The following is a 27,867-nucleotide window of genomic DNA, read 5'->3' on the forward strand; positions in this document are numbered from 1 at the left end:
CAGGTAAGCTTTCATCTGCTCGATTTCCCAATAATATCTCACATTACACACTTGGCTATCTCTCTTTTTCCGATAACGAAGAACGGAGCTCGCACACCTTTTGCAAGGCTCCTTCCGTTTCTTTCTCATTTATTGTTCCTTTGTTGCTAAATTCAACTGTCGACTCATGTATCCGCTAGGGCATAAATCTAACCCGTCACCCAGCAGCCTTACGTTTGACATCACGTTCCCTTTTCGGTCACTAGGTCACTTGCTCGATAAACCCACAACCCTCCCTTCTATCTTTGATACATCATAACAGCTTTCAACCTTATCTGCAATCATGCCTCCTGACGACGAATCGAGAACTGCAAGGTCCAGTAGCAGTTCGAAACCTCATCTCGCGTCCACGTACCGTCTCCCACAGAGCCATATCCCTGACCGATTAAGAATGGGCGATGATGAACATGAGGATATGACCGCTCCGCCTGCGGGCACAGCTGGCCGTGGAGGGAGGTTCCCATATATGCACCAGTCCGTCTTCTCCATGATCGCTGCCGCGAGCTCTAAAAACGATTTCCACAGCCGTTTCGATGAATCTAGCGATGCGGAAGATGAGGATGCCGATGTGGCCCGGCTGCCCAAGGACCGCTTCTTATCGAACGATGGTGTCGATGGTCGTCGTGATGGTGGTGCTTCAACTAGCCATGTTCTGAATATCGCTAAGCGGGACAAGTCATCAGTACCCAACGCAGCGGAGGACCGTGGTCGACCGCATCATCGGAAAAGGCTTTCGGAAAACAAGTTTTTGAAGTCACTGGCGAAACTACCACATAGGGGTAAAGGCAAGGTGCCAGCACCTGAACCGGAACCGGATCTCGATCCAACAGTTACAAGCGAGCCGTCATCGGCGAAAGCTGTACGGCTGGTAGCCGCTACGGAGGCTCCAGTCCTGAGCCGCATGCTCGACGCACAGTCTCGCTTTGGCGAATCTGAACCGCTGCTTAACCCGACAGAACCTCCAGGGAAAACTTGTTGTCAACGAAAGGAATTGTCGCCTTCATCCCTACTTTCCGCGAGACTCATGGATATTTTCGGATTTGATAGACCGGAAAAGGTCATATCAGAATATCAATGCTGGTTGCTCCAGAGTGTGTTGCTTCAGGGATATATGTATATCACCGAAAAGCATATCAGCTTCTACGCCTACCTTCCGAAAAAGCCCCATACCATCATCAAATCAGGTTATCTCTCGAAGCGAGGACGCCAAAATCCGAAGTATAATCGGTACTGGGTTGCCCTCAAAGAGGATGTATTATCCTATTATATGGATCCTTCAAACTTGTATTTTCCAAGTGGTCATGTCGACCTACGTTATGGGATATCCGCCAATCTCGCAGAACAGAAGGGCAAGGATAAAGATACAGATAACAACGTGAAGGATTTCACCATCACGACAAACAATCGAATATACCAGTTTCGGGCCGATAGTGCGACGAGCGCGAGGGAATGGGTGAAGACCTTACAGAAGGTTATCTTCAGGTCCCATAACGACGGTGATAGCGTTAAAATATCATTGCCGATCGAGAATGTTATAGACATAGAGGAGAATCCTGTCATTGACTTTGCGCATACGTTCAAAATCCGTGTGGTTGAAAGCGGCGAAAGTTATGCCATTGATGAGGTAAAATTAAACCCGCGTCCCTGAACGAAATATATATAAGTATCCTAGATTAGTTGACGCTAACACTCTTGTGTCACTGTAGTACTTCTTTTCGTTTTTTGAATGTGGGAAGGAGGCAATTGAAGTTTTAAAAAAAATGGCCAACCATACCCCAGCGCAGCATATTCAACAAGCTATGCTTGTTCCTGATGGTGGCCATATCTCCGGGTGTCGTCGCTCTCACTCGGTCGATGTTATTTCACATCCGTCCACTCATGAAACAACGTTATTAGCTGAGGCCGTCAAAGCCACCCTGCGGCCGCTATCTCCTCTTGATAGCCAGTATGGAAGTCCTAAGCAGAGTCAAGATCTTCCGAGATCCCATTTTCGTACGTTTAGCCGTGGTAGGAGACAGCATAGCCGTGAATGCAGCGAGGCAGGGTTTGAACAAAAGAGGAGCGATAGTACAAACAGAGCAAGTGTTGGGGACAATCAAGATGAAAGGTCTGCTGGGGGTAAACTGCAGAATTCTTCGGATTCGTTTGTTCAGTCGTTAGAACATGCCACGGAATCTTCTGCCATTTTACAGTCTACAAGCGGGACAGTAGAGTCTGCAAGTCAGATTTTGAACAGGAGCGATGTATTTCGGTCGCCCACCATTCACAGGCTACAAAATTCATTGCCTGGATCTGGGGAAGCGCCCCGACGCCATTCTGAGGATACCGCTCGTTTTCCTCCCACATCCGCCGATCTTCTACCTTTAAGAACACAGACGACACAGTCGCTTATGAAACAGGCCCAACAAGATGCTGGTAGTGACTCTGAACATGATTTGCAGCATCGAAGCGTAGCGCCTTCTGCGTCATCACCAACTCTTCAGGAACTTATGAAGGCCGGTTCCTATCCGTTACAACGTGCGGCAGGGTTCGCTGGATATCTTAGAAACCGATCGAAGCACATGAGCAACCTTCTTGCAACCGAGTCAATGGGGTACTTTGAAAAAGTGTCTGGTATGTGGATAGGTGGAAAGAGACACTATGGTGATGGCGAAACTATCCTCTCTGATGACAAAATGGTCGATCCAGAAGATGAAGAACAGGGATGCGAACATGGTGATAGATTTCGCACCCACTTCGCCCTGCCTCCATCGGAAAAGCTACAAGCCACATACTTCGCATATCTCCATCGGGTCATACCGCTTTATGGCAAGTTATACATCAGCAATCGGAAATTTTGTTTTCGGAGCCTACTTCCGGGTACACGAACCAAAATGATCCTACCACTAAAAGACATAGAAAATGTGGAGAAAGAGAAGGGCTTTCGGTTTGGGTATCATGGGCTCGTTGTTATTATTAGTGGTCACGAAGAATTGTTCTTTGAATTCAATACCGCCGATGCACGAGACGATTGTGCAGTTACTTTGCATCAAAATCTCGAGTCTATTCGATACCTAGTTGAGTCCGGCTTGCTGGCACAGCAGGAGCGAGAGGAGGCTGATGCAGCAATGGCCGAACACCAAATGCTGGAAGAAGCAAGGCTCGAAGGCATGGATGAACAGCAAAGTTCCCAAACATTATCTACATCTATGCCATTGTCGTCCACAAGCTCGCCCATTCTCTTTGACGATCCACGTGTTTCCATTGTCAACTTCAAGCCGCAGGAGGCATTGAGGATTACATGTCTTACCATAGGCTCCCGAGGTGACGTCCAGCCATACATTGCTCTCTGTAAAGGTCTATTGGCAGAGGGCCACATACCTAAAATCGCGACACATAGAGAGTTTGAGCCCTGGATAAGGAGTCACGGCATCGACTTCGCACCAGTTGAAGGTGACCCCGCAGAACTTATGCGAATTTGTGTGGAAAACGGGATGTTCACCTATTCGTTCCTGAAAGAAGCTTCGTCGAAGTTTCGAGGCTGGATCGATGACCTTCTCTCTTCCGCATGGACAAGCTGTCAAAATAGCGACATACTGATCGAATCCCCGAGCGCTATGGCTGGCATACACATCGCCGAAGCCCTGGGAATACCATACTTCCGCGCATTCACTATGCCGTGGACCAGGACTAGAGCATACCCTCATGCATTTGCTGTTCCTGAACATAAGATGGGCGGTGCATACAACTATATTACCTATGTTATGTTTGACAACGTGTTTTGGAAAGCCATTGCAGGTCAAGTGAACCGTTGGCGGAAACGAGAACTAGGCCTTCGCAGCACCAACCTCGACAAGATGCAACCAAACAAGGTCCCTTTCTTATATAATTTTTCACCGTCAGTCGTCCCGCCGCCCCTTGATTTCTGCGACTGGATTCGCGTGACAGGCTACTGGTTTCTGGATGAAGGCGCTAATTGGCAACCTCCTGTTGAACTCGAGAATTTCATAAAACAAGCCCGAGCTGATGAAAAGAAAATCGTGTATATCGGCTTTGGTTCCATTGTCGTTTCAGACCCAGCGGCTCTCACTAAGACTGTTGTAGACTCAGTGCTGAGGGCTGATGTGCGATGCATTCTATCTAAAGGCTGGTCAGATAGACTTGGTGACCCGTCCAGCGCGAAAGCTGAGATCCCTTTACCTCCGGAGATCCACCAGATTAAGTCCGCGCCCCACGATTGGTTGTTCTCACAAATTGATGCAGCAGCGCATCACGGTGGAGCGGGTACGACCGGTGCGAGTCTGCGAGCTGGGATCCCGACGATCATCAAACCGTTCTTTGGGGATCAATTCTTTTTTGGGTCGCGTGTGGAGGATCTTGGTGTTGGGATCTGTATGAAGAGGCTTAATGTGAGCGTGTTCTCTAGGGCACTCTGGGAAGCTACACATAGCGAGCGGATTATTGTTAAGGCCAAAACGCTTGGGGAACAAATTCGGAAGGTATGTGGAGCAAAACTGTTCTCTTTTCTTAAAATCAAGACGAGGAGTGAAGAAGAAGAAGAAGCAGATGAACCCTCCCGCGTACTGATAAATATAAATAGGAGGACGGCGTAGCTACAGCTATTCAAGCTATATACCGCGATCTTGAGTATGCCAAGACTCTTGTTCGACAACGGTCCCCGACAACATCAGCCCCCCAGACAGCGATTTACGCAGTCTCAAACGAAGAATCAGCTGCTATGATATCATCCGAGACCAGTCCGGATGACGATGGTGATGGTGAGGATGATGCTGATGCTGATGCGGCCATGGAAGACTCATGGACCTTCGTGGGCGATGAGACAGAGACTGACGTTACAAAGAAGACTAGAGCACGTGAAAGGGACTACGATATCCGCCTTGATAATGTGGCTACAGCTGGTGTAATCAATGGCAGCGGCGGCTATGGCAGCGACAGCGGAAAAGGATAGAGAAGGATATTTTCACTCACACAGTTCGGATGAGTTGGCCGTTTAGGGTTTTCTTGTCTTCTTTCCTAATTTCCTCAAGTTTTTGCCCTCGTCCCTATTCACTGTTATTAGTCTCTTCACCTTGGAGTGATTTGAAGCTTCTGATAGATTTTTCTTCCTTGAATGGGGAAGCAGATGAAGACTCATGGGCGTTTCATTTTCATTTTCAGTTTTTCTTTTTACGATGAATACCATGATATGTATGCTCGACATTTTATGTGTGTTTTCCCTGCACTTTTTGTTCGTTTTTCAGCATAACGAGATGCGAAATGATCCATTAGGGCGCATTTTCCTTTCTCCCATTAATTTTTCTACCCCCCCTTTACGCGGAAACCAATGATATAGAATGGGTATAGGATAATGAATTAGGAGAAGGGCGTACATGGAGGAGCGTTTTGAATTATACTTAATCTTACCACTATTTACATCTCTCTTCTTTTTCTATTCTTATTCCTCGGGCAAAGCGCTCGAATGTCATGTTTAGAACCTTCGCACATACCATACACATCCCTCTGCAGCATGGATTCCATCGTAAAACCCAAATTTCAATGCATGGTCTTCTGGGATCATGCTGGCAAGGTTTATTGTATACATTTATATATATATATATTTTCGAACCTCATCCTGATGCAATTCCTCGCTTGCTCCAATGGGAGATGATGCGAGTCTCCCACCCCGTTTCATCCTTTTTTTTTTCTAACTCGACCTAAGTAAATTTCGTTTTTCAAAAAAAAAAAAAAAAAAAAAAAAAAAAAAAAGGGGGGGAAGAAAGGAAAGACAAAAATTAGTTAGTTCTCATCTTATCTACTTCGTATTATTTCCCTAACCACCCGGTCCCGTCTTTCCTTCACCATCATCCCCCTTCCCTTCCTTCTCCTTCCGTTTCTGTACAACGTCCCAATTATACACTCTGGCGGTTGCGACTTCGAGAGTCTGGGTGAAGGCAAAAGCAAATGTAAAGCACACACGTTAGTTACTAACATCGTATATGTAGGGGTAAAGCTGAATCGATGGCTCTGGCTCATGCTGTTGTTGCGACCTTTTTTTTTTCCCCCCAAGATGGACCAGGGGCACAGAGGGAGGAATTGCAAAGGAGAAGGAAATGAAAGATAATTGATAATTTAGCTAGAAAAAAAAAAAAAAAAAAAAAAAAAAAAAAAAAAAAAAAAGAAGCACAGTGAACAAGCATACCGTAATCTGCTCCCGCAAAAACTCCAAGTCTTCTTCGCAGTTGGCGAGACTGACTTCAGCGGCGCAGAGCTTTTCTGTCAGCAGTTCCGCGGCTTCGTTGATGGGGTATGCAAGCATGACGTTGGCACCGAGCCAGAGGAAGACTTCGTCTGTGTCCTTGGGCTGGATTGTGGCGCGAGAGTATAGAGTGTCGTTGAGTTCGAAGGTGGTCTCGAGAGGCGTATCGGCGCCAGCCTGTGGGGAGTGAGCGAGTGAATTGAGTGAGAGGAATGAATCCCGCCATGAAAAAAAAAAAAAAAAACGTTGAGAAATAAAACACATAAAAATGGCATACCTCTCTCCTGTTCCGCAACAGCGTCACCGTCTCCAGTGTCTTCTTGATATCAGGAATCTTGTCCTTCAGGCCCTGGCCGCGACGTTGTGTGTTCAGCTCCATGAACTGGTATTTGGATATCATCTCCTGGAACGAGCGCAGTGTGGGCTCGACGTCTGCGCGTGACGAGACATAATCTGCAACATTATCGACAAATGGTGCGACGGGGATGCCGCGCGGATTGGTTGTCGACGGGTCGACGGCGGGGTTTCTACATTTGCAGAATGGCAGTGGTTATTAGTAGGCGAAAGAAATATTTAGTAGTGGGAGCACAATCAGGTTCTGTACTTCGCCTGGTTGTCGGACATGATGCCGCTGCGACTTGTTTAAAGGGAGAAGCCCCTCCCCCGTCGAACTAAGAGGTATTGCAGGAAGACGGAAAAGTCACTGTTCGAGAGTTGGCATACGGGGTTGGTGGGCGTGGAGTCGAAATGTCTATCAAATGCGGAGATGGTCAATGTTGAAGCACCGACCGGAATGACGTCTTGCAGAACACCAACAAACACCAACAAAGACACACTCAGCCAGCCTCACCCCAACACCGCACCTCATCCAGGTATATATATCTATATATATTCGCATCAAGGGAGGATGTCTCCTGGCAGCTCTCTCTATCCACAATGGTTCTCCTCCTCATGACCCCGGCCATAGCGGCCGCCCTCGACAGCTTGCCCGCCTCAATCCGTGACGAGCTCTCCCTGCCAACTGCTCCTGCGAGCGCCGCGATATCACACACACAGCTCACTGCCCTCTCCAGATACCTTGTGTCCAACCCTCCATTCACAGAGAAACCCACAGATCCATCTAATGGAGCTGTTAATCGATGTGAGCGCTTCTCGCTCAACTCGCTTCTCAAGGGCACCAGGGTCTATTTCCCCCCCCCTCCACCAAAACCGGAACCTGTATGTTCTCGCCCCCAGGAACACACTGATCATACCAGTGTACTTATCACATATCGATACCATCATAGTCATGCTAACCAGGAAACAGACGCCCGAATACCTCGCCCTAAAAGCTTCCCTCGTCGCCGCCGAGGAAGCAAGAAGGTACAATGCTCTCCTAAACGCTGCCTCCTCAAGCCCTCCATCTCGGATTTGGGGTCTCAACGACCCTCCAGCGACAAACATATATTCACATCCCAAACAACACCACCACAACAACAACGACAACAATAACATAAACATAAACACCATCAACGATCTTGACGCCGACGACCCCCTAACCCCATCCGTGGTTCTCAACATTCTCGTCTCGATCCTCTTCACGGGTTTCGCAACGTACTGGGCCCTCTCCAACTTCCGCATCCCGACCTTCTTCACATTCACATCCTCAGCGGCGCCGTCACATCCCGGCGCCGTCTCTTCACAGCCTGCACGGGTGTTTATTTCGATGCTCGTCGCACTGCTGGTGGGCGTGGCGGAGGTGGGTATTTTTGCGCTGTATTTGAGGAAAGTGGAGTTGGCGAGGGGAAGGGAAAGTGCGATTGTTGAGAGGAAGGTCGTGATTGGGGAGGTTAAGATTGGCGGAGGTGACGGAAGGCATGGTGGTGATGATGGGTCTGCGGTTAGCATTGACGATACGAAGGGGGCGAAGGAGGAAATATGGGGACGGGGAGTTAATGGTGGAGCCCGCAGGAGGGTTAAGGAGCGGTGGAAAGGGAGGGGTGGTGATGGTGAGGGTGAGGGTGAGGGTGATGATAGTAAAGATGTAAAATAGGTGAGTTTGTTGTCTGCTACGTTTTCGCTTGCTCCAATTTTTATTTTTTTTTTTGCGCTGCTGATGGAGTACTTGGTTACTGACATATATGTGTAGTGTTTTCCCCCTTCCACTGATAGATCTATTTCTTGAGTATTTGTAATATATACATTTATTTATCCTCCTCATTCATTCTCATCTTCCATTTTCTTTCACATCTCCCATTACCCTTAACCGGGTATCACACTTGGCTAAAACATAGCAGATATATCGTGCAACCCGTATCCGAACGACTATCTACAAAAGGAACAAAAAAACACCGTCCAAACAGAAGACAACAATTCTTTTCTAAACAGCGAAGGTATATACCGCTATAAATACATGCAATGCTGAATCATAGAAAGAGGGAATGCAAGAACAAACGGGGCACATAACAGATATTATCACCAAGCCATCCATATCTCGGAAGAAATAATAAAATCTCCCCCCTACGCCGCCCTAGGTTCCAACAACAGGTTCCCCACAGGCCTCGTCGCCACAAACCCATCATCTCGCGTATACACCTTCTGGCCCCTTAACCACGTCTCGCGCACGATACCCCTCATCCTCCTCCCCTGATACGGCGAGCACTTATTGCGAAACAGCATGGTATCAGGCTCCACCACCCACTCCCCATTCTCGTCAAAGACGCACACGTCCCCGTCATACCCGACGGAGAGGTCGCCCTTCTGCGACGCCAGCCCGACCTGTCTGGCCGTGTTGGCGCAGCACCATTGCACAATGTCTTCGAGAGCGGAGGTTGTGGATGACGTCGACGTCGGCGTGTCTGTCGCGGTGCTGTTAGCTGCGGAGCGGCGGCGTTCGAGCTCGGTCCAGAGAATGGGCAGGCCGAGGCCGACGGAGGAGATTCCACCCCAGGCTTTGAGGAAGTTTCCTTCTTCGTCTTTTGCTTTTTCTCCTTCTCCTTCTTTTTCGTCGTCTGGCTTGGTGTTGGTGCCTTTTGTATTATTATTGTTGTTGCTGTTGTTACTGCTGTTACTGTCGTTTTCATTATCATTATCATTATCATCACTATCATCACTATCATCGTGTTGATTATTAAGATTGGCAGGGCCATGCCCGGGGATATGCGCTGGCAGGATCTTCAGCGCCGGCGTGCAGGGCGAATGGTCAGAGACAACGGTTTTAATCACGCCCTGGACACTAGCATGCTGCGCCAGCTCCTCCCACAGCGCGTCCTGGTTCGCCTGGCTGCGGATTGGCGGGCAGCACTTATGGCGCGTGTCGCCGTCGCCGACTTCCTCGGCCGCCAGGGAGAGGTAGTGGAAGCATGTTTCGGCAGTGATGTTTACTCCCCGCCTGCGCGCGGCTTTCAATAAGGGGATGGCTTCCATGGCAGAGAGGTGGACGATGTGTAAGGGGAGGTTGGGAGCCAGGGGGGCCAGGGAGAGGATGGCGGAGATTGCAGTTGTTTCGAAGGTGGAGGGGCGGGAATTTAGGAAGGTGGAATAGGAGGTTGGGGCGCCCTGGGGGAGAGATGTGTCGCCGTTGGTTTCCGGGAGCATTTCGGCATGGAACATGAGCGTCGTGGGCAGATCGGCTAGCTCAAGCATGGCCGCTTTGATATCCGCTGTTGATACGGCGGGGAACTCATCGACCTAAAAAGGGTGATTAGGAATATACATATATATATCTGAGAGAGGCTGGATCAGGTAAGCTAAAAAAAAAAAAAGAAAGGAAAGGAAAGGCATACATACCCCACTATCAATCAGAAACCCCTTAAACCCCTTCACCCCAGCCTCCACCAACCCTCTCAACTCACTGACGTTCCCAGGAACAACCCCGCCATAAAAGCCCACATCAACCCAACACTTCCCGGCCGCCGCGGCAATCTTCTCGCGCAATGCCTCGACCGTCGTCGTGGGCGGGATGGCATTCAACGGCATGTCAATGACGGTAGTCACGCCGCCGAACGCCGCCGCACGCGTCCCCGTCTCGAAGCCTTCCCATTCGGTCCGGCCAGGTTCGTTCAGATGCACGTGCGCATCCACCAGGCCCGGCATGAGGATATATGGGGAGTAGTCTATGTACGGGGTCCCCGGGGGAAAAGCTGTGGGTGGGAGGACGGAGTGGAAGACTGAGGTTACCTTGCCTGTGGTGAGGGAGATGACGATCGTGGCGGCGGTGAGGCGGCCGGAGATTATGGCACGGGTGGAAGCAAGGACGATGAGGGAGGAGGCGGGGTCGGCTCCAGTTGCGAGGGCGGAGGTGGGGGTGGGAGCGGGAGCGGGAGCGGGAGCTGGAGCTGTAGTGGTGCTTGTGGGAGTGTCTGTGGGATGCTCCATGGCTGTGGTTCCGCGGCGGAGGATGCTGCTCTTTGTGCCAAAGGACCGATTCGTTCTAGCTACTTTTGACTTTGATGAATGGGAGGTTACGGGGTTCTTGTCTAAAATGAATGTTTTCTTTTCACTTTTTTTTTTTTCCACTTTTGTTTCTCTTGGTTTATTCAGTACAAAATTTGGGGTTGAGAAACAGGAGAACCGGACAAAGAAAAGACAGGATGTCGGAGAGCTGGCAAGAGAAGCAGAATAGAGCGAAAGAAGAGGGAGCCGATCCAGTCTCGTAACAAGCGCACCACAGCAAAAGCAGCAGGAAAGAGAGACAAACAGACACAGAGAGAGAGAGATGAGAAAGCAAGAAAGCGAGAAAGCGAAGAAAAGAAGGCTCTTTCTTCGTACTTGTCCGGTATTTCGCAGCCGAATGTTGATGAAGGGAATAGCAGCAATAGCAGCACGCAACAAGCGCAGAGAAACTGTTTTGGGGCTATTATTTTATTGAGATTATTGTCATAGGGGAACCAGCAAGTGGCGATTGGGGATTGAAAACCTTGTGTGGATAGGGGAACCGAAAACCAGAGGGGGCAGAAACCCACACATATCTGGCCCGAGAGTCTGGCCTGGAAGGAGGGCGCCAGCAGCCCCATGTCTAAAGGTTCAGCCGAGGAAAATTCTGGAATGAAAAAATAGGCCTCTGCACTGCTTTCTTCCCTTCAAATTTGCACTTGTTAGTTCGTTTGGACTCCTAGGCTAGCTCGTGGAGAGCGGTCACGCGCGCATATCTAGGTACAGTTTCGATCGAGTAATAGGGTTAATTAAGGTTATAGGGGCGAGTAACGAAGCATTTCCCCGGCTCCGGCTGTTTGGACGCTGTTTGGACGTCGGTGGACACTGTCCGGCGCCGAGTTGCGGCTGTGGCTGGGCCTGGATGCGTCGGAGGGATGTACGACTATACATAGAGAGTGCGTGGCAGTTGTTCCAGTGCCTGCAATCACAGGCAGAGACACTCGTCCCAGCAAGCAAAGGTCGGGTTTGTTTTGCCTCTGACGCACTAAATCCACTGCGGAAAGGTCTATTAAACACGCCCAACATCGTGTCACGTGGGCTGTGGTAGGTTGATGAGACTTGTCCCAGAAGGCTAAAAACTCGTATGATCTTGTGATACTCGGGATTTTAGGGTTCGAATATACCTGAAATCACAACTGGTTAAATGTGTTTTGGAGGAATTGGATACAAGAACAAGATGTTCCTGAGGATATACAGTTTGCAGGCTGGGCGAGCCGGAGGCCCCTGAGCATCTTTGAGGAAAACGGTGCTCTTGCGGCCCCAAGAGAGAAAGTTGGCTCTTGAAGCGAGTCAGTCTCGACTCTGTCGGCTATCATGGTGTGAATACGCGGGCAATGTTAGGGAAACCGACACCATTGCTAAAAGCTGCCAGGTTCATCACTGATGAAAACCATTTATATTGGCCTGAAGGAGTCTTTCCTGCGGTGGGCCTCTGGTGTTCTCTCTCATCTCACCGGTGATCGAGCATCCCTTCTTGCAGTTGTTGTTCACCTCTCAGGGTTTAGCTTTGTTCACCCTGGCTGCATGGTACCCCCCGCCCTTGCGCTGGATCCATATAACCCAAGAACAACGACCTTGAAATTGGATTTTCCAGAGAATAGCGCCCCCAATCCCGCATCCCCTATGGCAATAACGTGGGAGCTGGGGGACTTGGATCCCTAAATAGCCTGTCTGCTTTCCACATAGCTGATCGAAATGCGGTTGGCGTTGATGTGTTTGAAGACTCTTTGTGTTGTGCAGAGCCGCTTCGATATAGGGTAACAGCGATACGTATATTACCAGTGCCCACCAGCTGGGTCCGGTAATCGTGTGTTCTCGCTTAGCTAGCCGTAATCTATGCGGAAATACAAATATCCGATCTCAGGCTCACTGTATTGTTCTGCTGTCACTCACCGCCATCACACTCACAGAGCCAGCCAAAGTACAAATCACGTGTCTCAACCCTCTGTTCTGCTCACAATTTAGTGATTCTGTGGTCTATCAATTGGTCCTGCTGTTTTCTTTATTACAAATATCCAATTCTGATACCTTGCGCTTTGCCGTACATTTTCTATACCCCCTTATCCATCTGCTGTTTGTTTTCTCTGTTGTTTACCGATTGCAACTATGAAGCGTGCCTTGGACGCGGCTCACTCTGACCCCGAAGAGGAATCTTTAGCGAGACTTGGCTATCACGTGGATTCCGCTGGTATGTCCTCCGTCCTTTACCATCTCCAACGAACTATCACCAACCTCACCTCGTCAACTGGGAGCTTCCAGCCTTTGTTGTCCCGCGTATTGCCCCAGTTCTCTGACACACGTCTTTCCCTCTAGGCAAATTCCTCCCGGCCTGGGCTGCCCCGACTCTTGGCGCTGGTTTGGACGATGACAATCCAATTGTGGAGAATCCTTTGCCCAACGTCGACCCCCAGCTCCAGGCTAGTGCTGGCAATCCCCAGCAGGGTTATGAGCCGCTTTTCTTCCCTGAAGACAATGGTAATGACAACAATGACTCTGGTGATCATCCTCATGGTGCTGCGGTCAGTGGCATTCAGCCCGATAGTGGCTTCTACAAACAAAGTAAGTAATGTAATTTGCACTGCCAGTATTGCGGTTCAAATCATTACTTGCTCTTTCTTTGTACGCTAGCATGCGCTGGCATATCCGGCTTTGTTCCTTTTCTTTGTACGACGGCGGATGCGTCCGTTTGTGTTGTTTTCTTCTATGTTGACTGCTTTTTTGCCTGGCGGAATGTCCACCACGGTACTACTTGTTCACAAAGGAGTACGTACACCTTTGTTGCCGGACTCGGCATTTTCTCTCTTCGTGTTTCTTCTGCTCTGGGTTATATAAACCGCTCTTCCCTCTCTTCTGGAGAGCCAGACAGGCGGGCATCAACAGCCCCCTCTTCTCTTGTCTTTCCCCCTCTCTCACTCGTTCGATGCCTTCTCCATCGAATCCTTGTGGCCTGTTGTGTTTCTTCTTGTATATCTGGCTTCCCGATATTTATATATATGTTCCATCCTTTATATGTTGCATATATATACATTCATTGCGTCACATCCATTGACGCGTGTGCCTTGGTTCCAGGATGCCCCGAGGAGAGTCCTCTCCACCATGTTGAACAATTTCTGGTAGAACCTCTGGCAGCGGCAGGAAGCCTCAATGTGCCTGAGCCACAGCACCGATTACAACTGAACCATCATGCCACTACTCCCACAGCCAACCTCCACCCGTCAACAAGGGCAAAGAAACCACGGAAGCCAAAGGACAAACCTAACCAGACGGGCAGACATTCGGCAGCAGAGATCTCTGCCATTGAGGATTTCAAGTCCCAGTTCTGCCAAGCCAACGACATGTCCAGTGAGGACTTTGGTCGCATGGTCCAACACCGTGAGACTGACCGTGCCGACTTCCCGTGCCCAGAATCCATCATGACAAGATCCAAATTCTGGGAGCTTTTGTACGCCCTCATGCCTCGTCGCAGACGCAAAGACGTGCATCGCTATATGCGCTCGCACTACGTGGCTACTTCTCAAAAGCCACGCCAATGGACCAGGGAACAGGATGACGAGCTAGCCGTGTTGCATGCAAAATACGGGTCCGACTTCGCCAAGATCGCACGTATCTTGGGCCGCTCCCGAGACGACGTCAACACGCGCTTTCGGAAACATGTACAGCATCGCGACACCCAAAACCATGGGTCATGGACTGATGCAGAGTGCGTGCGTCTCGAAAATGCTGTGCGGCAATGGAGAACTGCCCAGGCCCCCGAGGATGAGAACGCCGCTGGTTGTCCGGTGCCAGAGGACATATATCAGATTGACCCGTACAATATCCTCTGGAGCCAGGTGAGCGAGCTTATGGGGCATACCAGGACCAAGGAACAGTGTGCCGCCAAATGGAGGGCCATGCAGAAGAAAAGGAGAGAAGAGGGGCATAACACAGGCCCGAAGTGAGAAGATTTGCGGGCAGTGTTTTGTTTCTTAACCTTTCACCTTCCATTCGTTTTCGACTTTCCTTCCTGTATCTGTGGGTTCGGGTATCCGCAATATTGGTTTTCCCTTTTTTTTTTATATCCCCTTCTGCTTGGTTCATTCGTCCTCCCTGCCAAGTTTGGCCAAAGCTCGGCCTGGGTGCGTTGCTTCATCGGGCAAATGTGAGCCATTCTTGGCTCACCTCTTCGCCCGGCCCGTTGCAAGTGGAATATAGGGAAATGCCCGCGGGAGTGACCAGACTTTGTTTCACCTACCTTGTTGTTGGAGCAGTCTCACGCTCACAAAATGAACTCCCACTGGGCATTTGAGGTTGGTCAGCTGCCGTCTCGCGAGCGACTTGTTCCCTTCCAGCCCTTCCCCTTACAGCAGCGGATGTTTATTGGACTCGGTATCTTCGACGCGGCACAAATGTCGAGGTGCTCGCCGCGGCAACCGCTCCCCTTCTCGCAAACCACAAGCTAGTGTAGCTGCTCCCTCCTGGACATGGGGTATCTTTGTCTCACCCCGAAACGTGTTTCGTTACTGGCATATTTTTTTCTGCGCTTCGTCGGGGTGTTTTTTTTAAGGGGGGAGGGGGGGGGGGGGCGCGGCGCAGAATTCATGACCAGGGAGACAAGTTCCTCTCGACAAACCAAGTCATTGTGAGAGAGGGAGAGCACCACCTGGCCTGGCCCCTCAGCAAGAGGTTGTAATCGACTCGATCTATCTCTACCGTCTAGTGCAGCCATAGTTATTGCTCCACGATTCCGGTGTACGTGTCTTGAGCATGTGCGTGTACTGTAATGTATACATGTATACATGTATCTTACATACTGTAAAAATTGATGATCACTTACAAATTTGGGAGACGGAAGGGCGATGAGGGGTTTGACGGGTGGGTGGAGGAGATGGAGTCACGTCGAACCAAACGTATTTAGTTGATGGTAAGACCAAGTAAAATCAAAAACAAAACAAAATACCACGCAGCAGATGAACATGGTGGAACATCAACCGAACGAATAGCCCTTTTCGCTCATGTGAATTTCGAATTTCACCATTTATACGGTACGATATTAGGTAGATAGAGAATGGTCCTGTACATAACATAACTTTTTGGAAATTCAAATAAAGTTCTCTATCTAACAGGTAAATACATCTTACAGCTCATCCTTCTTATGCTTCTTGTTTTTTCCGTCTCCGTGATCTCCACCCTCATTCCGAGGCACCTCCTCATCACCCCCCTCAATCACCGCTCCCATCCTCTCTTTCTCCTCCTCCTCCAACACTCTCCTCTGCACAGCCGCAATCTCCTCATCATAAACCGTCCACTCATGCACCTGCCTCCTTGCCCTGTCCAACTTCGGCTCCTTCGTCAACGGATTATTACACAAATCAATCGTCTTCGCCGTCGCCAACGACTCATCCGAACACCACGTCTCACACCACAGCCAGTCCTGCGGCAGACTCTTGATGGGCAACATCCTCTGCATATTATTCGGCAGATCTTGGTCCAGATTGCTCAGACTCTGTGGGTCGGCCGAGAGGGTATGGTACTGCCCGCGCAGCCTGTCCCCGGCAGCGATGGCCCGGAACCGCTTCAGGTCAACAACGTACAGCGCGGAGATGTGGTAAGGGAGGCCGCGAAGGAAGTTCTTCCAGTACCCTTGCTTCCAGAAGCGGAAGCCTTCCATGGACGTCCGCGAGTCGCACATTGGCGTGAAGCCGTACGGCGCTCCTTCCAGATCCAGCGTGACGAGCTCGTACATGTCCGTACGGACGATCTGGTCCGCGTCGACGAAGATGACTTTATCCAACGAGAGCGGGAAGAGGACGTCCAGGAAGAGGATCTTGTAGCCCCATATGATGCGTTGCTTTTCCGTCTGGGCGCGAAGCCAGTGCGGCCATTTGTAGGTGACCATTTCGTAGGAGAAGCCGTATTCAGCGGCGAGGTGGGGGAGGAAAGATTTAAACGATGGGGAGAGGAATTGTTCGATGAACCAGAATTTCACGCTGTGTTTTGTATGCTTCATGACGGAGACCATCATGATGTTGAGCATGCGTTCATAAAGGTGACCGCTGGCAACAGAGAAAATGTTTATGTCCGCGTGTGTTCCTTGCGCGGGACCGGCTAGGCGGTGTAAAATTTCGGACGCGAAGTTTAAGCCTTTTGCTAAGAAGTCCTTCGCGGCTGTGGCTGGTTTATTGACCTCATCGAGCACATCTTCATTTTCATAACCTGGTTTGCGGGAGATGCGCGGGAAGAGGGTCTTCCCTTGGAAGGAAAGAAGGGCTACATCGTTGCTCTCGTCGCCGGGAGTAGGTTTAGAACCCAGCCCACCAACGCTATCAATGTGGAAGATGCGTTCGCTCTGGCCCGGTTTTAGTGTTATCTTCCAGCATCCCGGCTGAGCTTTAAATTGGAAATAGCCCAAGTTGGCCATAATGATGGTATCTGCGAAGTGGGGGCTTTTCTCTGTTCCTAGGAGCAGTTGGACTCCTCTTGGAGGTCCTCCTTGAGTGATATCCCGCGAGTGACCCTCTATGAGAATATGTTCCAGCTCATAAATAGCATCAACATTTGTGCCTGCTCTGAGGGTGCTCAGTTTGAGGTTGTCGAGGTCGTGTATCGATTCCTTGGGAGCTACAAGCCATGCCGGAGGTACGTCCATTCCTAGATTCAGTAGCGCCTCGCCAGGGATACCATGGAAGACAGCCTGCGGTTTCGCCAGGGAGCCATCCTCGTTGAAGGATGGGGCTACGTCGAGAACATGTCGATAAAACCGTTTAATTGGCAATTCTTTTATTTCCTCCCGGGGATTGAGAAATAGTTTTAAACTGACACCACCTAGTTCGGATAGTACTTTCAGAATAGGAACCCAACGTTGAGCTTCCTCAGTTGTTGGGTCGATTGTCGCAACAATGTTGATTGAGGGGTCATCCGAGTTTGAAACCGATATGGCAGTATGAATGCCACTCCATTTTTCAAATACACGAGTGCGTGCACTTGGGGCGTAATTATATATACTTTCTGATATGCCAGAGGTCGCTGACAGCGAGAGGACGGCCTGCATCCTCGCAAGGCTCAGGGGATCAAGGATGTTGCTATCCAAGTCCATCTCAGAAGCCACCCTTGCTAGTACTCCGATACGCTTTGAGTGTTCGTACATAAGCAAGTTTTCTAAGTCTTCAGTGCCCAAAACGGTCGATGACGGCAGAGGGCCAAGAATCCTGCTATTTACCACCATTCCAATTTCGCCAGTTCCAAATCCAATTTCTTTCACCAGAAACTGAACAGTGTTCCAATAAGCGGATGCAGCTGCGGAATCTGAGGCCGAGTCATCATTTTTAGAAGCAAGAGCTGCAGTGACAACGGCCGGGTCAAGGTCACGGCCATTCCGGATGCTATAGAGTCTTGTCGACAGGGCTTCCGGAGTCGATGGGCTCTCACCATTATGCAGCAGTAAAATTTCAACTCCAGGATGTTTTTTGTGAAGTTCTAAAAGCGAACTAAGCAGCTCAGCCCCTGCACCACTGTCGAGATCGGCTATCAAAATGATACTATTCCAGTCCAACATCGGATCGTCCGATTCGACACTCGCAGGGATCCGCAAAATGGTGTCAAAAACATTCGGATGATTGGCATATATTTCGTTGAGGTCAGTGATCTGAATTTCACTAGGATTCTCGGGGATGAGTAAAGGGCTTCGATTCTGCAGAGCTTCTTGGAGAAAATGAGACGGAATCCAAATATCTTCTTCAAAAGCGCCTTCGTAAACACGTCGTTGAAGATGCTCCAAGTCTTTAGAGAGTGCTGTAATCATATTTTGAAGGAAGTTTCCCTCACGCATTAAAGTAGCACCGTTCACAAAGAATGGTAGTATATCTCCTTTAACTGCCAACCGCTTAAGGTAGGACTTGGTGTTGGAAACTATCGGGTCGTAATTGTCCGACCTCAAAACATCTTCAAAAGTAAGGGGCGTGCGATCCTTCCGCAACTCATGGTTTCCCAACGCAGCAGTGAAACTGGCTTGATCTGGAGAGCCAATTTTGTCTGCGGACAATGACTATGAGAAAATATTAACTCGCAAAACTAATACACAAAATCGGATGGAGACTTACAGCTTGTAAGTAGTTCATCACAGCGCCAAGGCCGTAAGTATCCAGAAGATGATGGACAATTTTGGCTTGCCCTTGAGCATTTTCATTGTGGACCAATGGCACAATACCAAATCTAACCGGTATCCTCGCTTTAATGGCCTTTAGAAGACTCTGAGAAACTACGCTAACATCCTCTGACGACGCCAGATCAACTGGGAAGACGACGTTGTGGATATCACGGCGAACTGGGGGAAGTTGGCCATGAGCCGTCATTATGAATAACTATTTATGATGAACTTAGACTTATATCCATGACAGTATTTCCATTTCATAGAAAGAGAATGGGAGAAGGGATTATTTCAAGGCTACTCACGGAGTGAAGATCCCTCGGCCACCCCTCGTACCGATGGTCTTTTTCAAGGTCGTTCAGCCAAACGATCACACCGCCACCTTCAAGATCATCTCTATAATCATATCTGATGGAATCGTCAGTTCCTAGGCTCTTGGAGATGGTTGGGTTGGTCAGAAGGTCCACAGCCTGTCGTGCAGATAGACCAAACTTCCGAAGGTCATTTATCAACTTCCTCTCACGTCTGAGATGGTCGAGAAGTGAAAATGCATCGACAGTTTGAGCCTCCATTTGTAGGCCATTGACCCATATAACATTGCGACCTGTTTGTAAATGGTTGTCTTTATTTTGTTCAAATTCTTGAGTAAATTCTGAGGTACGGCTGGCGCCAGCAATCGCTGATGAATGTCTCGGGAAGTCCTGCGATAACCTTAACAGGGTCGCGAACGGGTCATCGCTGCTCATAATGAAGCTGGCAGCATTCATGCCAAGGGTAGAAACTTCGGAGGCAGATAATGGTTTCAAGTCGGCAGGTTGCTCGTTCTCCAGATCTTCAGCTGGTGCTAATGTAGGATTCGTTGTATCTGTATCCTTCAGAACCCTCTGCTCCGCATCCCGGTCATCGATCACGATATAATCAGTCCGTTTGAGCGCAAGCTCTACCCCGTATCCATTGACGAAAAGCGGCCTCGATGTTGCAGAGCTAGCCGGCCGATATCGAACTCTGTACGAGAACTGGCCATCCCTAGCCTGCTGCATAAGTTGGTGGTGAAATCCACCAAAGAGAGGCGACTCCACATCCGCATATAGTATCAATGGAGGCAAGGAAGGATCTCCAAACACTCTGTCAAACGGTAAAACTCGATCGTGCCTATCAATGCGCGAACTACATCAGCTCCCCATTCTCCATGGTAACGGGAGCATCACTCACGCACCCATCCCAAGACACGCTCTGCTGCGCATATTCTAAACTGGGTGAACAATACTGGTCGCCATCGTAATGCGCCCATACAGTGCAAACCGCATCTTGCGCGATCATCAGCGATGGCTCCACCGACGTATTATAATATTGATAATGAGCTTCTATCCGTGGCGCAGTGGACCGTAATGATAACGCAAATTTAAAGGAAGAAATAGACTCGGGATTAGTAAGGTGTCCATCTTCCTGCAGTAATTGTATAAATCGTTCGTAGAGGCCCTTTTCCGTTGTAATTTCCGTAAATGTTCCTTCAGAAATGCGATCCAGGAGGGGGAAATAGCTGGTAGAATTCTCATCTGCAGCGGTTTCTCTAGGTTCATAATTAGCTTAGAACACTGACCCCATCTTTGAGAAGACAAGAGGGGCCTCTTCCACGGAGAAGTGAAACATACAAAAGCTCTACCAGATATGGTGCAGCATTGAATGAGGTTTGTAGAGCGACATTAACTGAGGGACCCGCGGTAGCGTGGGAGGTAAAGAGTGAAGCGGCCCCAAAAAGCACCAATCCCCCCAATCGCCAGGGAAATGTATAGTATCTGAATATCATGTTCTATAGGTGTGTCTGACTTTGGGCTATTTCTGTGCGAATCAATGGGGTGTATGCTCCCATCCAGAGCAGCTCACTGGAATCCAATGCCCTTGTCCAAGGATCTGTTGCGATAGGAGCAGTTTCCCCACAAACCGCTAAAAAAGCATATTTCCCGTGTGGAGGCCGTTAATGTGTATTTGAAGCTAACATGATTCCAAATAGCAAGGAGCGAGAGCACAACAATTGAGGTCTGAAGTACTAATAATGACGCTTGGACGGGTTTGGAACTTTGGAAGCTGAGTCAGCACACAGCTCTAATGACATACGTGGTAGCGTAGTCTGCCGTATAAATAAATGACTACGTTTGACGCCATGAGCCATGTATGTTATAACATATTACATCATAATATGTCGGTCGCAACTTTGTCCTTCACCACAAACTTTAGAATCCTTGTTTGAAGGAATACTACTAGCAATATTTATTGTTGTTTTGCCAAGGGAAATTTGGTACTGATGGGTTTCAAACCAACGCTTCTGGCCGATTCCTGTTAGTAGCAAATTGGGCAATCTAGCACACGAAAAATACATTTGGTGAAAGCAGAGGATTGTATTGGGGGGGATGCAAAAAGAAATGACTGCAAATTCTTAAGATATCAGTTTGGGATGAACCAGCAAATATGTCGGAAACAATAAAAATATACTATGCCGAAGCGAAGGGGAAGGTGTGATGAGTTAGGAAGTATATGTACGAGCTCCTTAGGAACATTCCTCGGACAGCATTCGCCAGTTCTATTTTATATCAGCCTCTAGGGCCCGGTATCAAATCCCCAAGAGCCATTCTCTATTCCAAATTTACATCTTTGCGCCTTTCTTCACCTTAGCAGCTGAGAGCTTGAGTGCCTCTCGCACTCCCAAGTCAATGAGCACGTCTTCGGATCCACCTACACAAAACATAGATTGTTAGCATTGAGAACCACTACCGGTTATTCCACCGAAGATTAAACGTACCAGGGACGATTAATGAGTGAGTACTGCGCGAAATTGCCTCGATACGAGAACCCTGCCCTGTCTTCGTGAGGCCAAGCCTAGCGGTTTCAAAACTTGTTAGAAAATCCCAGACAACCTTTGACGGTAAAATGGAAAAGAAAGGAAAAGAGAGACGATAATGGTGGCAACGTATGGGGAAACTCCATACCCTCCCATAATCTGGACACAGTTGTCCGCAACGAACTTGTTCATCTGCCCGCCTTTCACCTTCAACAACGCTGTAACACCGCCCAACTGCCGATTTCCATCCTGATAACTCATATGATCCAACTCGTAAACGATCTGCTCCGTCCACGCCTGCAGCGCCTCGACCTCCTTAGCCATCGAGCCGAATTTATACCTCACGACCGGCTGGTCGATTAGCTTCATGTCAAATGCCTCGCGCTTCATAGCCCACGCCATTGCGTCTTGCAGGCAGGTGCGAGCATTGCGAAGCGCCTGGAACGCAATCCACAAACGTTCGTGGTTGAAGTTACTCATGACGTATCGGAATCCTTGGCCCTCGGAGCCGACGAGGTACTCCACGGGGACCTTGACGTCCTCGAAGATGATATACGTGGTGGCGCTGAGGCCATCAGCGCCGATTTCGATTTTGCGCGTCCGGATGCCTTCGGTGCGCGGGATCAGGAGGAAGGAAATACCATCCGCGCCAGGGCCACCTGTTCGGACGGCCGTCTAGCAAGAATAGTCAGACCTGGGATTGTTGGAAGCTGGGATTTCTTTCCATTGCTGTCATTGGCCTATATTTTTTACCAATTTGAATAAGAACTTACCATGAAATAGTCTGAATACATGCCGTTGGTGATCCAGTGAAGTCAACGTTAGCTTATTTATACATTAATTGATGAATGAAAACTTATCTTCTTCTCTCCATTGACAATATAATACTTCCCGCAAGCAGATTTCTCTGCTGTCGTTGCTAGGTTCCTAACATCAGATCCGCAAGAAGGCTCTGTAACAGCAAGACAGATCCTCTTCTGGCCGCTGAGGATCTCCGGCAAAATCTTCTTCTGCAACCACTTCGACGCGAATTGCCGGATAGGTGGCGCTCCCACAGTCTAGAGGAACAAGGGCATATAGAGTCATTACGTATACAGATACATGCGGGCTATAGTTTTCCCATGGGAGCGTAAGGGGGATGAAAATAACCCACCAACCCGACAAAGACACTGGAAATTGACTCGCTACGGCACAGCTCATCCCACAACACAAAGTCATGGAACCCATTCCACTCCTTGGCCTTGATACCGCCAATGATGGGGTAATGTGCAAATTCCTCCGGGATTGACTTGCCAAAGGCTATCGGGAGCAGGAGCCCGTCACGGGCGCATTTTTGATACACGTCGTCCGGCACCTTTCCGAGTGCACGCCATTCTTCGGTTTTATCCATGGTGTTCTATGCAATGGAACAGGTAAAGAAAGTGTGAGTATTTTGTTGAAGGAATAATTTCAAATGTTTTACCCATCTTTTCCTTTTCTTCATCTTTATTTTTTGTTCCTGTATGGAAGTTGAGGTAGGGAAGGAAAGGTAGTGAGTGTGGCACACCTCCTCCGTCCATTTGCGCACAGCATCGCGCAGTTTGAAGTGGGATTCGTTGTAATATGGCGAAGGGCGACCGGAGTACCTGCAATTAATTGAATTGTTAACAAGCATCAATTTTTTTTGTTGCTCCCTTATCTATAAAACATGTCCATCCCCAAGCATGTAATAAAGCCAAAGAGAGTGAAAGTGCCGCGAAATAACAGGGCTTCGTTGTAAGCTCACCAGGCCGGCTCAGCCCATGGAAGAGCACTACCAAACTGTTTCCCGGGATCCATTATTTTTATTATTATTATTCTCTGATGTGTGTAATAGCCAATATGAATTCTGGTTTCGACAAGATGCAGAAGACGCAGCAAGGAAACAGTCGTTCACTTCATGCAACCCAAAAACGGGCAGCTTTGCCAGTTCTAGGGGGGTCAATTAGGAGAGGAGGTCGTTGCACGGCAGCTCTGGAGGCGGTCGCAGCTTTATCCGAGCGGACCTCGGGATATTTTTGGTTTTAAGTCCATGCAATATTCCCCAGGCATTCGTTAGCTGTGAGATGGTCTCATCGATTCGAGGGGCCTGCCAGGACTTAGGAACTTCTGGGCTCCGAGGCTCTCGCAGGTCCCTTACTTGCATGGTCCGTGGCCTGTATATATATTCCCCGTGGGGAAGCGCCCAGTGGACCTCGGCTAACTAATCAACGAGCTCTACATTTCCATGATAGCAAGATATCAAAGACAAGTACGCGGCGTACAGATTATTGACCGGGATGAAGAGAGCATACCCCGCCAATTGAATTCAATCACTATCCCCATCATTAGTCTGTTTTGTTTTTACCGTATCTCCCGGCTCCCATTCTCTTTCCCAACATACATACATAACCTTCTCAAAACAAGTCACCCAATCAAGAACTCATTATCATTTTCCCCCAATAGCAGTACAGAGCAGCTTCATACGTAGTAAACTCATGTACTGTACTGCACAAAAAACAAAACAAAAACAAAAACGTGCGCTTAGTGTGTTCATCATATCATCGTCATCGTGGTGAGCATCCCAAAACGAAAAGCCAGCTCCAGAAACGAAAGAAAAACAGCAGAAGAAATGAAACGAAATCAAGTACCAATTGACCAGCTCACGTCGCAGGTTAAAACCAACCACACCAAAGGTTCGTGCATTTATAGATAGGGATGCGGCACCGCAGAGAGCAAAGCGCGCAGAGCACAGCAGGAAACCATCGAAGATGGTACACGCCCTCTACTCTCTACCTCGCATGGTAACATGAACGCGTCGGGCGGCCGATCTGAACAAGCCATGTGGAAAGATCGAGGATCAAAAAGAAGCAAAGAAAAAAGAAGAAAGAAAGAAAGGAATAAATTTCCCACCCTTGCGCTCATGCGCTTCCAGTCGCCATTTTGCTCGCCCCGTGTTCTGCATTTCGCAATTGCGCATTTCCTGCTCGTGGGAGCCCATGATCTTTCTCCAAACAGAATTAAAATGAACTGAGGCCCTTTTTAGTCTTCCTGTTTAACTTTTCCGGCCCCATTTTTCCCATTTTCACCTCGTCGCCTTAAAACCTAAAAAGCAACCGTTTTGTCGTTGTTGCGCCATTTTTGTTCTTTGTGTTGTTTTTTCTCTTTCTTCCTCAACCCGAATCGTTCGATTCGCTTTCTTACTTTATTTGGGGGCCCCACGGGTTTTGCATTCAGCATCAAAGATTCTGGAAAAAAAAAGGAAGGAAAAAACGAAAGTCGCGCAAAAGAAGGAAACGAAGTAAATCAAAACAATAAAATCACGTGTCCACGCGAATAGAACCACTTGAAGTGTAATAAACGCGCAATGGGGCCTCAGATCAACAATCCTGGGATGGTTATTAAATATTATGCATGCAAGTGCTAGGGGTTTAGTGTAACGGTATCGCAGAGCAGCAAGTCGTTATCTCCAGACAAAAAGCACACTCCACAACTACCAATACGCCGCTTGCTCCGGTGTTCGTCGCAACAGAGTAAGAGAAATTATCAAAGAAAGAATAGGTGCATAGAGAGGAATTGAAAGAACAATGAAAAGGAATTCTGGATATCGAGGTTGGACACGGTACACCAGCTTCGCCCGATCTGGAGCGCAGCTTTGGGTTGCACACGGACAAAAAAAACAAAGGGAGGGGGAGTAAACAAATAAGGCAGCTTGTATGTAGGGGCTTGATAAAAGCTCGTATCATGAACAAAATTAATAACGAAAACAGGTAATTCCAAGAAGGGAAAAGGTAGCAAGAACAGAAATGCCGTTGAGCCTGTAGCGGTATGATAGCAGCACAGGAAACGAGGCGAGTAGGTAGGTAGTCATCGCAACGAAAGAGAATGTTCCTCCCTCCATCATCAACATAACTCGTTGAATGAAGGACGACCTGGCGAGATGGGAAAGGAAAGATCAGAAACAAAACAACAAACTCCCCCACCCCATCTTCGGAAAAGCAAATATGGGAGAAAAAAAGGAAAAGAAAAAGATGAAAGAGCGGCCCGTCCAGTTTCATGTTGCGTGTCATTTCCATAAGTGAGCGGATATCGTTTCACATACGTTGTATTGTGGCAGAACGAAAAAATAAGTTATGTAAACACAAGATTAAAACGAATGGAAAGCAAATATGCCAATTCGTTCCGTAACAGATATCACGATTGGGTTCAAAGAAAAGAAAAATCTAAGGTTTGCACGTTATATCACGCGCTGACTCGTTTATTCTGATTTTCATTAGAAGTAGACCCATCAACCTTTGTACCATTGGAATTGGAGCTGTTGCCGGCATGGTTGTGATTATGCTTCGCTTCCCAGATCATCCGCTTTCGTCGAAACTCCTCAGCATCAAACTCACTCTCACCGTGGCTACTGCCAAGATTTCGATCGCGCTCGCCCAGAATGCTCGTGGAGCGCATTTTGCGGAGCGTGCTGACGCTGCGCGATGACCTGGGCGGCTTGTCCTCGTTGAAGTCGCCACGCGAGCGCATCTTGCGCAGCTCCTTGCCGATGCGTTCAAGTGTGGAGCTACTGCTCGTCTTGCTAGCCTTAGGCGTTTTGGGCATTTTGACCGTTTTGGGCGCTGGGGATGGTGGGAGTGGTTTGTTGAGGGGTCCGCCGTTGACGGAGCTGGTGCTGCCGCTGTAGCTGTGGTTTATGTTGGTATTGCTATCGTTGTTGTTCGTGTTACCGGTGCTGCTGCTGGTTGACGGGCGGCGGTAGTCACTATTAGATCCAAAGCTGATTCCCGAATCGACCTTTCGGCCCTTACTGGTTCTGTTGTATCCAGATTGTTCCTCGAGGCTGTCCCGATTGTTGATTTCGAAGCATTCGTTGATGATATCAATCGCTGAACACATGAATTTGTTGATATATTCGTGCACCACAGGCCATCCTGTAGACTCCCCCGGCCGCCTGTCCTTTAAGATGAGCGGATCGAGTACGCGTTGGCCTTTATCTTCTACTTGGCATATGTATCTGAAGAACGTATGACGTTCTTCCATGAGCATCCTTTCACAAACGTGCGCAGCAGGCCGGACAGATATAACAGCGGGGAAAAGCGTGTTTAGCATGGCAACGCAGTTTGCTTTGTTGAAAGGGGGTAGAAGCATTTCGTTAATTAGAGTCTGACACCAAATGTTAGCATTGAATAAAAAATATTTTCAACCTCAAACAAGGAAAACTGTTCGCATGCTAGAGGCTTACCCAATGTCTAAGACGGAGATAGACTTGTGAGTATAGAGCAGCAGCATATCTATCCTTCTCCATGATAGAGTCAATCCAGCTTGAAACTCCAGGATACCGCTTCACAAGATCATCTTTGTCAAAAGCATCATCAAGCACTCCAAGCTTCTCCAAGGCAGTTTTGATCTCTTTGCCACGACGCTGCTCAAGGTCCCGAAGGTAGTCTAGAGCTGTCAATGCCTGGGGAAAGTCAACGAGAGCGAGGTCCTCCGGGAGACAGCGGCGGACAAAAGAACAAATAAAGTTGGGTGGTAGAGAACATGGCTGAGAAGGTAATTGAGATATTTGGGACATAAGGTGCATCTTAAAAATCGCGGTAGTGCTGTTCATGTTGTGTGCGGGGTTCTTGTCGTCCTTGTGTCCGGGGCTGTGACGCGATGGAGGGAACGCGTTGCCGTCGAATTCACGGGAGAAAGGTGAGACAGCGTTTGAACCAGGGCTCTTGGGGAGAAGAGAGAAAGAGGAATTAACCCCAGCAGTTGAATTCAGGGCATACATGGTGCGTAGGGGGATTTCATATGTCTCGGGCTGGCTGTAGTGTTCAGCGATCCACACCCAAGCAGAGTCCTCTCTGCTTGGAGGACTGGCGAATTGACAGCTCGCCATGGTCCAAGGGCGGGATATTGCGATAGTTGCAGTAGCAGTAGCAATAGCAACAAGACCGGTAAGTATGGCGGAGAAAAAAAAAGGTCGATATAACGGCGAAAAAATGCAGCGCAAAGAGAGACCAGAAAAGAGTGCACAATGGATTGTGAATTTGTGATACAACAGAGACGATGCCAGCTCTGACAGGGTTTGAATCGAATTGGTTTGTTGAAAAAGTTACGAAGATGTTGACGGCAAATGTTTATAGCTACACGTCACGTCGTCACTACATCCTCCATGATAAGAGGCGTGCGTTGGGAGATATGTTGGACGTTTGGTTGCTGTGGTGGCAACTATCT

At 48.7% G+C, this 27,867-nt stretch overlaps 8 protein-coding genes across 8 annotated transcripts; 3 read left to right on the forward strand and 5 right to left on the reverse strand.

The window, feature by feature from the left end:
- Positions 1–322: 322 nt before the first annotated feature.
- Positions 323–4,987, forward strand: HCBG_02560 (uncharacterized protein; the record flags this gene model as incomplete). The annotated part of the gene is made up of 3 exons (XM_045429609.1): positions 323–1,663; positions 1,824–4,517; positions 4,619–4,987. The coding sequence occupies 3 exons, from the start codon at positions 323–325 to the stop codon at positions 4,985–4,987; spliced, it is 4,404 nt and encodes a 1,467-aa protein (XP_045289504.1).
- An 861-nt stretch (positions 4,988–5,848) lies between these two features.
- On the reverse strand, positions 5,849–6,898 carry HCBG_02561 (prefoldin subunit; the record flags this gene model as incomplete). The annotated part of the gene is made up of 4 exons (XM_045429610.1): positions 5,849–5,959; positions 6,218–6,451; positions 6,552–6,801; positions 6,879–6,898. 4 exons carry the CDS (start codon positions 6,896–6,898, stop codon positions 5,849–5,851), a joined length of 615 nt encoding a protein of 204 aa, XP_045289505.1.
- A 312-nt stretch (positions 6,899–7,210) lies between these two features.
- On the forward strand, positions 7,211–8,306 carry HCBG_02562 (uncharacterized protein; the record flags this gene model as incomplete). The annotated part of the gene is made up of 2 exons (XM_045429611.1): positions 7,211–7,492; positions 7,581–8,306. The coding sequence occupies 2 exons, from the start codon at positions 7,211–7,213 to the stop codon at positions 8,304–8,306; spliced, it is 1,008 nt and encodes a 335-aa protein (XP_045289506.1).
- Positions 8,307–8,615: 309 nt separating this feature from the next.
- Positions 8,616–10,630, reverse strand: HCBG_02563 (allantoinase; the record flags this gene model as incomplete). The annotated part of the gene is made up of 2 exons (XM_045429612.1): positions 8,616–9,943; positions 10,043–10,630. 2 exons carry the CDS (start codon positions 10,628–10,630, stop codon positions 8,774–8,776), a joined length of 1,758 nt encoding a protein of 585 aa, XP_045289507.1.
- A 2,163-nt stretch (positions 10,631–12,793) lies between these two features.
- Positions 12,794–14,625, forward strand: HCBG_02564 (uncharacterized protein; the record flags this gene model as incomplete). Its single annotated transcript, XM_045429613.1, has 3 exons — positions 12,794–12,875; positions 13,001–13,246; positions 13,757–14,625. The coding sequence occupies 3 exons, from the start codon at positions 12,794–12,796 to the stop codon at positions 14,623–14,625; spliced, it is 1,197 nt and encodes a 398-aa protein (XP_045289508.1).
- A 1,113-nt stretch (positions 14,626–15,738) lies between these two features.
- HCBG_02565 (UDP-glucose:glycoprotein glucosyltransferase) lies at positions 15,739–20,616 on the reverse strand (the record flags this gene model as incomplete). Its single annotated transcript, XM_045429614.1, has 5 exons — positions 15,739–18,707; positions 18,763–19,023; positions 19,115–19,961; positions 20,026–20,379; positions 20,462–20,616. 5 exons carry the CDS (start codon positions 20,614–20,616, stop codon positions 15,801–15,803), a joined length of 4,524 nt encoding a protein of 1,507 aa, XP_045289509.1.
- Positions 20,617–21,450: 834 nt separating this feature from the next.
- Positions 21,451–23,463, reverse strand: HCBG_02566 (long-chain specific acyl-CoA dehydrogenase; the record flags this gene model as incomplete). Its single annotated transcript, XM_045429615.1, is given in 9 exon segments — positions 21,451–21,539; positions 21,607–21,698; positions 21,794–22,320; positions 22,340–22,385; positions 22,419–22,470; positions 22,502–22,703; positions 22,799–23,041; positions 23,192–23,270; positions 23,411–23,463. 9 exon segments carry the CDS (start codon positions 23,461–23,463, stop codon positions 21,451–21,453), a joined length of 1,383 nt encoding a protein of 460 aa, XP_045289510.1.
- Positions 23,464–25,686: 2,223 nt separating this feature from the next.
- Positions 25,687–27,421, reverse strand: HCBG_02567 (uncharacterized protein; the record flags this gene model as incomplete). Its single annotated transcript, XM_045429616.1, has 2 exons — positions 25,687–26,805; positions 26,885–27,421. The coding sequence occupies 2 exons, from the start codon at positions 27,419–27,421 to the stop codon at positions 25,885–25,887; spliced, it is 1,458 nt and encodes a 485-aa protein (XP_045289511.1).
- Between the last annotated feature and the right edge of the window lie 446 nt (positions 27,422–27,867).

The sequence above is a fragment of the Histoplasma capsulatum genome (genome assembly GCF_000150115.1).
Source record: "Histoplasma capsulatum G186AR genomic scaffold supercont2.3, whole genome shotgun sequence".
Classification (NCBI taxonomy): Eukaryota; Fungi; Ascomycota; class Eurotiomycetes; order Onygenales; family Ajellomycetaceae; genus Histoplasma; species Histoplasma capsulatum.